The sequence below is a fragment of the Carlito syrichta genome, unplaced genomic scaffold (assembly GCF_000164805.1).
Source record: "Carlito syrichta isolate Samal-C Ts95f unplaced genomic scaffold, Tarsius_syrichta-2.0.1 Scaffold306309, whole genome shotgun sequence".
Lineage (NCBI taxonomy): Eukaryota > Metazoa > Chordata > Mammalia > Primates > Tarsiidae > Carlito > Carlito syrichta.
Window position 1 is genome coordinate 78,200 of NW_007250405.1, and position 11,865 is coordinate 90,064.

The 11,865-nt window shown below is 43.0% G+C and overlaps 1 protein-coding gene across 1 annotated transcript in view; it reads left to right on the forward strand.

Annotated features, from left to right (window-relative positions):
- The first annotated feature begins 9,996 nt into the window (after positions 1–9,996).
- HAVCR2 (hepatitis A virus cellular receptor 2) overlaps positions 9,997–11,865 on the forward strand; it is a 23,795-nt gene continuing 21,926 nt past the window's right edge. Inside the window, exon 1 of the mRNA XM_008062987.1 lies at positions 9,997–10,128. Coding sequence (XP_008061178.1) covers positions 10,071–10,128 — 58 coding nt within the window. The 5' untranslated portion in view covers positions 9,997–10,070. The remainder of the gene's footprint in view (positions 10,129–11,865) is intronic.

The window sequence follows — 11,865 nt, forward strand, 5'->3', positions numbered from 1 at the left end:
AAAAAAAAAAAAAAAAAATATATATATATATATATATTTAATATATATATATAAAATATGTTTGAATCATACCAAAACCATTCCCCACCCCAGCCCATGGGAAAAATATCAAAAAAATTTTATTTTTGTGTCTTATCCCAGCCCCAGTTGTTGAAAATTCCAGGTCAGGCATGGTGGCTCATGCCTGTAATCCTGGCAATTTGGGAGGCCGAGGTGAGAGGATTGTCCGAGCCCATGGGTTCAAGACCAGCCCGGGCAACTTGGCGAGACCTCATCTCTACAATAAATCTAACAATTAGCCAGGCTTGGTGGTGCGTGCCTATAGTTCCAGCTACTTGGAAGACTAAGGCGGAAGGATCACCTGAGCCCAGCAGGTCAAGGCTGTGGTGGCCGTGAGCATGCCACTGCACTTCAGCCTGGGCGATAGAGTGAGACTCTGACTCAAAAAACAAAAAACAAAAACAAAAACATGACAGATACGGACACACATCAGCGGAAATGGATTTCACAAATACACTGTTGAGTGAAACAAAAGGCCACAGACAATATTATTTCATTCAAATAATGTTCAAAACCAAGAAAACATATAATTTTGAAGTGCATATATAGGTGGTAAAACTATAAAAAAAGACAAACTGCTATTGAAAAATAATGAGGGAGAGAAGGTTTTGTGGTCAGGAAGAAATACATAGTCTTAGAGTAGGGGACAAATAGGACTTTAGGAGATTGGCAATGTTCTATTTTGTGTTGGGGTCATGATTACTTGAGTGTTTATAAGTATTCATCAACTACAAATGCATATGTATGCGATATTCTGTATTCTGTTATATTTTCCACCAAGCAATAGTTTAATCTTAAAGCCTCATTGTGACATCATCATATACCCATTGTTTTGGAAAAAATTAAACAGTTTGTTAGCACCAATATTGGCAATAACATGGAGCATTAGAAGAGTTATGGCTATTGATGGTAGTATAAGCTTTGGAAAGTTGCTCAATATTCTCTTGCTAAGTGAATGCCTATGAGAAGAGAAAAATGAGAATGTGGGTCAGGGACAGAGGGGGAAGTTAGTGAAATGAAATAAAGCAAGGAGGCAGGAGGATTGCATGGGGCCAGGAGTTGAAGACCAGCCTGGACAAACATAGCAAGACCCCATCTCAAAAAAGAAAAAGAAAAACAAACAAACAAAAAGAGACTTCTCTTACAGTGTACAACTCTAAATAAAAGAAAAGAAAAAGAAAAGAGAGAGAGAGAAAGGGATCTCATCAGAATAGATAATAAGTATGTTCGTGTACTGAAGAGTATGATGAGCTTAACCATTTGAACCTGGAGTAAAACAACCAGTAAACAGAGGGAGAGAGAGAGAGAGATAGAGAGAGAGAGAGAGAGAGAGAGAGAGAGAGGCGCCACACTGGGGAACAAACTTAGAATGACAGACCACTCACACCCCTCGCCCATCAGTGAGGCCTATGCAGGAGGTTGTGGGACCTGAGTTTTCAAGGGGAGACTGTGGCTAGGATTTCCCACAGTGACTCATAACTCAGCAGAATTTTTTTGACGGTGGATCCCATTTCATTCTTTTCAGTTTCGTTACTGAGCTATTAAGAGTATATTATTTCCTAATTTCCTTGCTCTGAAGACATTTGGTTACTCAGGTAGGAGCAGCATGATGTTCCCTTAGAAGTGACTTGCGAGATAAATGCTGTGATATCTCAGAATGCTGAACTGTTCTCCTGTGGCCACTGTTGTCTGTGCCGTGGGGCGGAGAGCACTGGAGAGGGCTCTGAGCCGGCTCTTGTGTGACCTCAAGCTTAATCTCTCTGGCATCCATCCATAGTTACTAAATAAAAGACTCTATAAACATAAGAGGTCTTTATCCTCTCCTCAGGGTTGTGAAGAGCATGTCCTTGTAAGTTACAAAGAGCCAGCAATGGAGACAGTCGAATGTTAACTTCAGCTGGAAACTAGGTTCTTAGTGACCTCACTGGGGGCCATTGAATCAGGCCTTGTCTGAACCTGGATTTTTCACAGTCATTCACTGTATTAGTAAAATGCCATTATTTTTAAGAAAAGGAATCATACGTACTTGGAGGAGCAACTTTCTTTCCCCATCTCCTGCCTCAGCCCTTTTTGGGTGAGGGGTCTCAGGTGAATATTTGTTTTTGCTGCCCAGAATCTGTTTCTCCTCCTGAAATGCACTGCAGCTTTTATTTGGGGAAATCATTCTTCTTTCACTTTCAGGACATGAGGTTTGGGGAAGGGATCCAGGCCTAAGTCAGTTGATGCTTTTTTGACACTTTGGGCACAGTAGTTATTCAGGAAGGAGTCTGTGAGTTGGGCCTTTGAGGTAATGTGAATCCCTGGACCTGTGTGGGAGCAACCCACATAGATGTGTGCTCTGCAGGTGCAGTAGAGGGGCACTGTGTAGAGTCTGAGAAAGGAGCCAGCAATGGAGACAGTCGAATGTTAGCTTCAGCTGGAAACTAGGTTCTTAGTGACCTCACTGGGGGCCATTGAATCAGGCCTTGTCTGAACCTGGATTTTTCACAGTCATTCAACAAATTTACTTTATAGTTGAAGTCAGTTTTACTTGGGTTATCTGTCATTTGCAGCATAAATGAAGTATCTGGTCTTTGGTAAGACAATAGTGTTGGCATATGAACATATTAAAATTGGGGTAAGAGGCCGGGTGTAATGACTCACACCTGTAATCTGAGCACTTTGGGGGCCAAGGTGGAAGGATTGTTTGAGGCCAGGAGTTTTGAGATCAGCCTAGGCAACATAGTAAGACCTCATTACTAAGAAAAATAAAAAAGTTAACCAGGCATGGTGGCACATGCCTGCAGGCTCAGTTACTCAGGAGACTGAGGCGGGAGGATCACTTGAGCCCAGGAGGCTGAGGCTGTGGCAAGCAGTGATCATGCCACTGCACTCCAGACTAGGGGATGGAGTGAGACTCCAACATAAAGGAAGGAAGGAAAGAAGGGAGGGAGAGGAGGAGGGAGAGAGGGAAGGAGGAAAGGAAAGAAAGAGAAGAAAATTGCTGTAAGAACACACCAAAATCATGCTGTGAGAGCTAGTCAGTAGCAAAGGAGAAATTTATTTGTCTTTGTAAATGCGTTACTCTAAAGCCCTAAAAGACCTGGAGTTCCTTCTGGGTATGTCCAGGATCTCAGTGGCCTACAGGGAGGGAAAAAGTTGTGAAAGGAATGCAACTGAGAGGGCTGAAACCACAAAAATAGAAGTGCTTCCATTTGAGGTAGAGCCTGTGAAATGATAGGTGATTTAATGGGGAATGCAAAGAAATGTTTCGTGCCTTCTCCTGAATCTCATTTAAATTCATGATGTTCATTGTTGTCCAGGAGTGAGACTTTTTTTTTCTGGTAATGTACCCATAGAGTGTACTGACATTGACAAAGGAGTTACATGCCCTATACGTATAGAGGTATATAGAAAAACATCCAAAAGAAGACTCATTATGTTGAACATAGTTATTTCATGGTGCTAGGATTATGGCCTTCATTTCATTTATTTATTTTTTAAGCCCTAATTTTGAAATGTTCTACCATGAATATGACTTGTATAACTTTTTTCAAAGGTGGTAGGGCGGCCAGGCATGGTGGCTCAAGCCTGTAATCCCAGCACTTTGGGAGGTCGAGGCAAGAGGATTGCCTGAGCTCAAGTGTTCGCGATCAACCTGAGCAACATGGCGAGACATCGTCTCTACAATAAATCAAAAAATTATCTGGGCGTGGTGGCATGCCTGTGGTTCCAGCTACTTGGAAAGCTGAGGCGGAAGGATCACCTGAGCTCAGTGGGTCGAGGCTGCGGTGGCCATGAGTGTGTCACTGCATTCCAGCCTGGGCGACAAAGTGAGACACACACACACACACACACACACATACACACACACACACACACACACACACACACACACGTTGCAGGGCACATTGTAATCCCACACTTGTAGTCCCAGCACTTTATGAGGTCGAGGTGAGAGGATTACTTGAGCCCAGGAGTTCAAGACCAACCTGAGCAACATATCTAGACCCCATCTCTACAAAAAATATAAAAATTAGCCGGAGCTGGGTGCAGTAGTTCACACCTGTAATACCAGCACTTTGGGAGGCTGAGGTGAGAGGATTACCTGAGTCCAGGGGTTCAAGACCATTCTGGGTGGAGTTGGAGTAAGACACACACACACAAAAATACTGTACAAACACAGAAGATGACAAATAGTCTTCAAGGGAAGTCACGTGGGTAGTTGCAATCTGGAAGTCAGAAAACTAGTCCTAAATTGCTTAACATAACCTCCTTTTTTTTTTTTTTTTTTGAGTTGGAATCTCACTCTGTCTCCCAGACTGGAGTGCAGTGGCTGCTCCCGGCAACTGCAGCCTCGACCTGCTGGGCTCTGGCGATCCTTCCACCTCAGCCTTCCAAGTAGCTGGAACTACAGGCGCACGCTACCACGTCTGGCTAATTTTTGATGTATTGTAGAGATGAGGTCCCACCAAGTTGCCCAGGGCTCAGGCAATCCACTCACCTCAGCCTCCCAAGGCTCAGGATTACAGACTGAGCCACCGAACCCAGCTTAATTTTTATTTTTTAATAACTTCTTTGTTTAGTTATTTAGTTTTTGAGTCAGAGTCTCACTCTGTCACCCAGGCTGGATTACAGTGGTACAATAACAGCGACCACAGCCTCAATTTGCGGGGTCCAGTCAATCCTTCTGCTGCTGTCTTCCAAGTAGCTAGGACTACAGACATGCACCATCACACCCAGCTAATTTTTTTTATAGTAGAGATGAGGTCCTGCCATGTTGCCCAAGCTGGCCTCAAACCCCTGGGCTCAAGTGTTCCTCCCATCTTGGTCTCCTAAAGTTCTGGGATTACAGGCATGAGCCACCACACTCAGTCTCTTAAATCTCTCTCTTTTTTTTGAGTTGGAATCTCACTCTGTCTCCCAGGCAGGAGTGCAGTGGCACACTCACAGCCACCGCAGTCTCGACCTGCTGTGGTCAGGCGATCCTTCTGCCTCAGCCTTCCAAGTAGCTGGAACTACAGGTACACACCACCACGTCCGGTTAGTTTTTTTAAAATTTATTGTAGAGATGAGGTCTCTTAAATCTCTATTAATCAAAGGCAGTCTTCTCTACATTCCCTTGCCATTAACTGGCTATACAAACCAGTTTTGTCCTATGGGATGTTCCACATTCTGGGTTCATCTGTTTTCTTGAGGAGTCATATTCGTTGTTTCTCTTTTCTTTGTATTTCCTACAAATGACGCTCAGTTCCAGAGGTCTGGTTAGAACCTGGTTTGATGTTTTGGCAGAAACACATCACAGCAGGTGCTATGTGCTTCATATTCCCTCCTGATTGTATGGTTGCTCTAAGTTTCAAGATGCCAAGATTGATCAGCTTGCAATTTTCTTTTTTAACTTATCTTCTAAAAGTCTTTCTATTTCAGCTTCTATGGGGTGTCCTCATTCTGTATAGATTCCATTAGATGAAAACATTGAATGAAAATAACAGAGTTTATTTATTAATCCCTTTCAAATAGGTATGCATGTCTGTTTCTTCATTTGCAAAGACGATCTTAAAAGACCCCACCCAAATACTGCAATTTAGTTATGTGCAGTGGGAGCTTGCTTTTTTTTTTTTTGAGTTGGAGTCTCACTCTGTTGCCCAGGCTGGAGTGCAGTGACATGATCATGACCACCCCAGTGTCAACCTGCTGGGCTCAGACGATCCTTCTGCCTCAGCCATCCAAGTAGCTGGAACTACAGGCACCCACTACCACTCCCAGATCATTTTTAAAAAACTTATTGTATAGATGAGGTCTCGCCAAGTTGCCCAGGCTGTTCTCGAACCCATGGGCTCGGGCAATCCCCTCACCTCGGCTTCCCAAAGTGGAGCTTGCTTTTTATAGAGACTTTGGATGCGTTTTTGGTAAAGGAATCTTTTATATTGTCATTAATTTGTTTCTAAATTATGTTTAGAAAGTTGTACCATGAATTTTCTTAAGGGCCAATTGTTGCACATTGGCTAAAATTAAATGGCGGGATACTCTGCTAGAGACTGTTTGTGTTTTGTTTTCATCCATGGTTAGCCGGAAAAGTCACAGAAAATCTCAGACTCCTCAAAGCAACCTCCAGATCCCAATGGAAACATTAGAATTATGCATAATTAGAATTATAGCTTTATAGAGAACTAAGAGACTACTTAACAAATGTATTTGGTGGAAGTTAGAAAGTGTACCCAGATTAGGAGACAGGAAAGCATGACTAGATAAGATTACCTGGAAAAGCTCAGTCCAACTAGAATCTTTCAACACAGTTGGGAAGTGCAGTGGAGTGGATATTGAGGAGGAACCACAAGGACCACTAAACGTGGGGGCCCTATATGTACTTGATTTGCATAAATAATCCACTCATCTTAGTTAGGTTACATGGACCATTATAGTTCAAAAATTTTTCAGAGGGAGACACTGAGGTTGAATATTAAAGGTAAGAAGTTAAAGACGGTTGGGCTCAGTGGCTCAACCTGTAATCCCGTGCTTTGGGAGGCCGAGGTGAGTGGATTGCCTGAGCCCGCGGGTTCGAGACCCGCCTGGGCAACTTGGCGAGACCTCATCTCTACAATAAATCAAAAATGAGCCGGGCGTGGTAGCACACATCTGTAGTTCCAGCTACTTGGAAGGCTGAGGTGGAAGGATCGCCAGAGCCCAGCAGGTCGAGGCTGCGGTGGCTGGGAGCGGCCATGGCACTCCAGTCTGGGCGATAGAGTGAGACTCCAACTCAAAAAAAAAAAAAAAAGAACAAAAGAAAGAAAAAGAAGATATGCACTGAAGTCTCTAAGTGGGATTTATTTTAAAATAGTCAAGCAAATAATATAGCAAAAAATGCAATGTGCAAAAAGTGTATATGGTATACTATTTTTTCTAAGAAAAGAGGAAATTAGATATATTTTACTTTTTTGTGTGTTTGCATTGGGAGTATGCACGAGAGATACATGAAAACAAAAACCTGTAGGGTAGGTGGGAAAGATGAGAGTAAACATGGATGGGTGGGAAGAAGGTTTTTTAATATAAACTTTTTCTATTGCTTTAACTTTGTAGCCTTTTGAATGTATGAAGGAGGAACTCCACCCCCCTAAACCCAAAATGATCTTTTGGCGGGCAGGCCCCTTGTAGTACATTTGGAATTTGTTCCTCCGGATCAAACAGTCAACCAAAGTTTTTATCTGAAAGTTTTGAAAAGGTTGTGTTATGATTTGTGGAAGAAACGTCCCAAGTGTGGCAAACAGGTGACTGGTTCTTACACCATGACGAAGCATCGCTGTGGTTAGCCATTTTTCACCAAAACTGACATGACTTCTGTGCTGACCTCACCCCAAGCAACTCTTGTTTCTCTGGTTGAAAAAGGTCTTCAAAGGGAAATGTTTTGCTGATTTGGAAGAGGTGAAACAAAAAACTTCAGAAGCACTAAAGGACATTAAAATTGATGAGTTCAAAAACTGTTTTGAGCAGAAATAAAATAAATAAATAAAAGAAACAAGAAATTAAAGTTAAATGAACATGAAAATGTTCAGAATCAGCCCCTACACACAGAAGCGAGTGGATCTCTATGTTCCTTCATATTCAGATTTCAATGAATTAAATTATTAATTTTTTTTTTGAGTCAGAGTCTCACCCTGTCACTCAGGCTGGAATGCAGTGGCACACTTACAGCCACCACAGCCTCAACCTGCTGGGCTCAGGTGATCCTTCCACCTCAGCCTTCCAAGTAACCGGAACTATAGGCACGCACCACCATGCCCAGCTAATTTTTTGGTTTATTGTGGAGATGAGGTCTTGCCAAGTTGTCCAGTCTGGTCTTGAACCCCTGGGCTCAGGTAGTCCTCTTACCTCGGCCTTCCAGTTCTGGGATTATAGGCGTGAGCCACTGCTCCCAGCATCATCAATGTTTTATAAAGCTGGTCTCAGTGGCAATTTTAGAGATGGGCAGAAAACAGTAACGAAAACAAAACAAAACAAAACACAGGAATTGAGGTCTGATGCTTTTAAGAGTCTTGCCCAAGGTCATGTTGCTGGTATAACCCCCGATTCCATGCTTAATCTACTCTACCTCACACTTGAATATGGGAATTACTTGTTGGTATTAGTTATGTGGGCAGATATATTAAGGATAAACATTAAACTAATGAAATAGTTTATAGTGGGAAAGGTGTGAAGCTTAGGGGACGTGTGTTCTCATTCTAAATCACCAGCTATGTCCCTTTGGGCAAATCAATCTTGTGGAGTCTCAGTTCCTAGTATATAAAATGAGGCAATGTAGCTGGGCTCGGTGGCTCAGCCTGTCATCCCGCGCCTTTGGGAGGCTGAGGTGAGTGGATTGCCTGAGCCCATGGGTTCGAGACCCGCCTGGGCAGCGAGACCTCATCTCTACAATAGATCAAAAAATCAGCCGGGCGTGGTAGCGCATGCCTGTAATTCCGACTACTTGGAAGGCTGAGGTGGAAAGATCGCCGGAGCCCAGCAGGTCGAGGCTGCGGTGGCCAGGAGCGGCCACTGCACTCCAGTCTGAACGACAGAGTGAGACTCCAACTCAAAAAAAAAAAAAAGAGGCAACTTATTATGCTCTCTTGAGGAACTGCCACTCTGCGATGCTATGGAAATGCACACATTGAACAAGTTGGATATTTATATTTATATTAAATGCCATTTGTTTATATTGAACAAGTTGGATATTTATTACAGGCATTTAATGACATAAAGGTGAATGACAATGAAACTCGGGGAGACGATACATAGAGGAAGGTCACTGGGTTTTCAGATAACACTCAAGCTGTGAGACGACTTCCCCTTTGTAAAAAAAAGCGTTGGCTTTTAAGATCTCTGGATAAAAGTCACTCTCCCAGAAATGAGACTGTTGGCTCTGAGATGTTACCTCAGTAAGGATAATGTGCCTGGAACTCAACACTTTCTGACAATTCATACTTAAAACTTCCTGGGTGGGTAAGAAGGAACACATTGTGTACATGAGATGAAACAGAATACTGAGGACTCCTCAATTCCAATCAAAGTAGAGTAAAAGAAGCATTGCAGAAAGCAATATGGTTTTCCAAGAGTTTAAGAACTTGAAGGTCAAAGTCAGAATATTAGAGCGGGGAGCTGTGCATATAGCATCTAACCTAATTTCCTCATTGTATAAATTTTACAAATGAGGAAACAGATCCAGCAAAGTTACATGACACAGCCTCATCTGTATGAGAACAAGTATGAGAATTTGGCTCATGAATGGAGTAGAAATGGTCCATATATGTGAGGATAAGGGACATGCCATTCATTAGTGTGTACTCCAGCTCCTATTCCACTGCCTGGCACCAGAGAGGGACTTCATAAACACAGGTCATGGGTCTGACTGGGACTGATTTGACCAAATGAATGCATGAATGATATGTTCGTGTTTTGTGCTTCCTGCTAACCAGCTGGGCTTGCCCATGGTCCATATCAGGCCTATTTTATCTGAGATGTTAGAGGGTTCTCTCTACTCACTATGACTGAGTGACACTTTTCTTTTTTTTTTTTAGATTAGCAAATATAGTTTATTTAGAAATTAAATTGGAGAGAGAGAGAAAAAAAGGGAATTTATCTCCCCAATGTGGGGGAGAGGACCAAAGCCACAGAAGCATGGTGACAGCCATAACTCAAAGAGAACATGGTCACACCAGATGCTAGCAAGGCAATGGCCACAAGTAACGCTATTTTTTCTCTAAAGTATTGCTTCCTCTTTGTTGATATGACAGGACAAACATCAGATTACAGGATGTGTGTTGTGTCGTGTGTCATGACAGAGAACGGGGGTTTCCTTTAATGTGACTGTGGACGTGGCAGTGCTAATATAGAAATCACTGGTGGTCAGACACCCTGGCATGCTGGGCAGGCGCTCAGCGAGGGCGGCCGCCGCTCATGTGATTGCAGAGCAGACAGTGGAGGAAGTACCCAGTTCAGTTGGAGACTTCCAACTGCGCCTAACAGAGCTGTCCTTAGACTCTTCTTCTGCAGAACTGATGTTTTCACATCTTTCCTTTGACTGTGTCCTGCTGCTGCTGCTACTACTACTTACAAGTAAGTCTGGGCGTGGACATTTACAAGTGGATAGTGGTGTTGCCTGAAGGACAAGAGGAAGACACAAGGATGCTCACTGTTGTAATAGCAAAAGTTTTGGGCGACCTAAACATCCACCAGTAAGAGAGTGGGTAGATAAATATGATATATCCATGATGTGAACAGAGAGATTGACTGAACACACTGGTACGGAGTGTCTCCAAGTTATAATGCTATTGAATTAAGGCAAAGAACAGAAAAATGCATATATCAGCCTCCTATTTGTGTGTGTGTACATTGTGGAAGAGCAGGAATATATGGACATTTCTTAATGTGTATGCTCTAGGAAAACAAGCCAGGGTATGGGGGGGGGGGGAGTTGGGAGAAGGGGTTATATTTTTCATACACCTTTTATATACTGTTTGAATGCTTTACCATGTATACGTTTTTTAAATGTCTGAGCAGCTCATTCTTGTAAGCCTAGCTCTTTGGGAGGCTGAGATGAAAGATAGCTTGAGGCCAGGAGTTCAAGAACAGGCTGGGAGACGTAGCAAGACCTTGTCTCTATAAAATATAAACATAAATTAGCTGGGCTTGTAGGTGGTATGCCTGTAGGCTCAGTTATCTGGGAGGCCGAGGCAGGAGGATCACTTGAGCCCAGGAGTTTGAGGCTGTAGTAAGCTATGATCATGCCACTGTATTCCAGTCTGGGTGACAAAGCAAGACCTTGTCTCTAAAAAAAAAAAAAAAAAATTTGCCTTAATTAAAAAAAAAAAGAGTATGTTTTATTTATTGATAGTTTTTCTTAAAGGAATCAACTCTAAACCTCAAAACAATCTGTGAATGGTTTCAAATATACAAGTTCTTTGGCCAAGGATTTTTATTCACTGTGTACCTGGTGCTTTAAACAAACAAAAAAATTTTTTTAAAAAGAGAGCGAGAGAGAAAGAGAGAGAGATTTATTTAGGATAGTCACCCCTTACTGATTAACAGACAACTAGCTCAGATGGATGGGCTGTTTACTGATTGACAATGCCCCATTTTCTGATTGTCTGTTTCCACCAGCCCTGTCCTTTTGTGTTCACAGAACTGGGCCTGCAGTTCTCTCCTAGGGCAGTAGTTCTGAAAGTGAGGTTCCAGGATCAGCCACATCAGCAATGCCTAGAAACTTCTTAGAAATACAAGTTCTCAGGCTCCACCCCCAACCAACTGAGTAGGGAACCCTGCGGTTTAGCCCAAAATCTGTGTTTTCACAAGTCTTCTGGGTAATTCTGCTGCCCAAATCTGATAAGTATTATCATAGTGAATTATCCTCCAAGACAGGACAGCAGCAGTGGTTTCCTCTTTATCCTATAAATGCAGGCTGGGTGTGGTGTCTCACACCTGTAATCCTAGCATTTTGGGAGGCTGAGGTGGGAGGACTGCTTGAGGAGGAGTTTGAGGCCAGCCTGGGAAACATAAGGAGACCCCATCACTACAAAAAAGAAAAAAAAAAAATTAGCCAGTGTGGTAGGGTCTTCCTGTAGTCCCAGCTACTTCAGAGGCTGTGGCTGGAAGATTGCTGAGCCCTGGAGGTGAGCATGTAATTGAACCACTGTACTCCAGCCTGGGCGATGGACTGAGACCCTGTCTCAACAAAAAACAAAACAAGCCGGGCTCGGTGGCTCAGCCTGTAATTCCAGCACTTTGGGAGGCTGGGGTGAGTGGATTACCTGAGCCCACGGGTTTGAGACCCGCCTGGGCAACTTGGTGAGACCT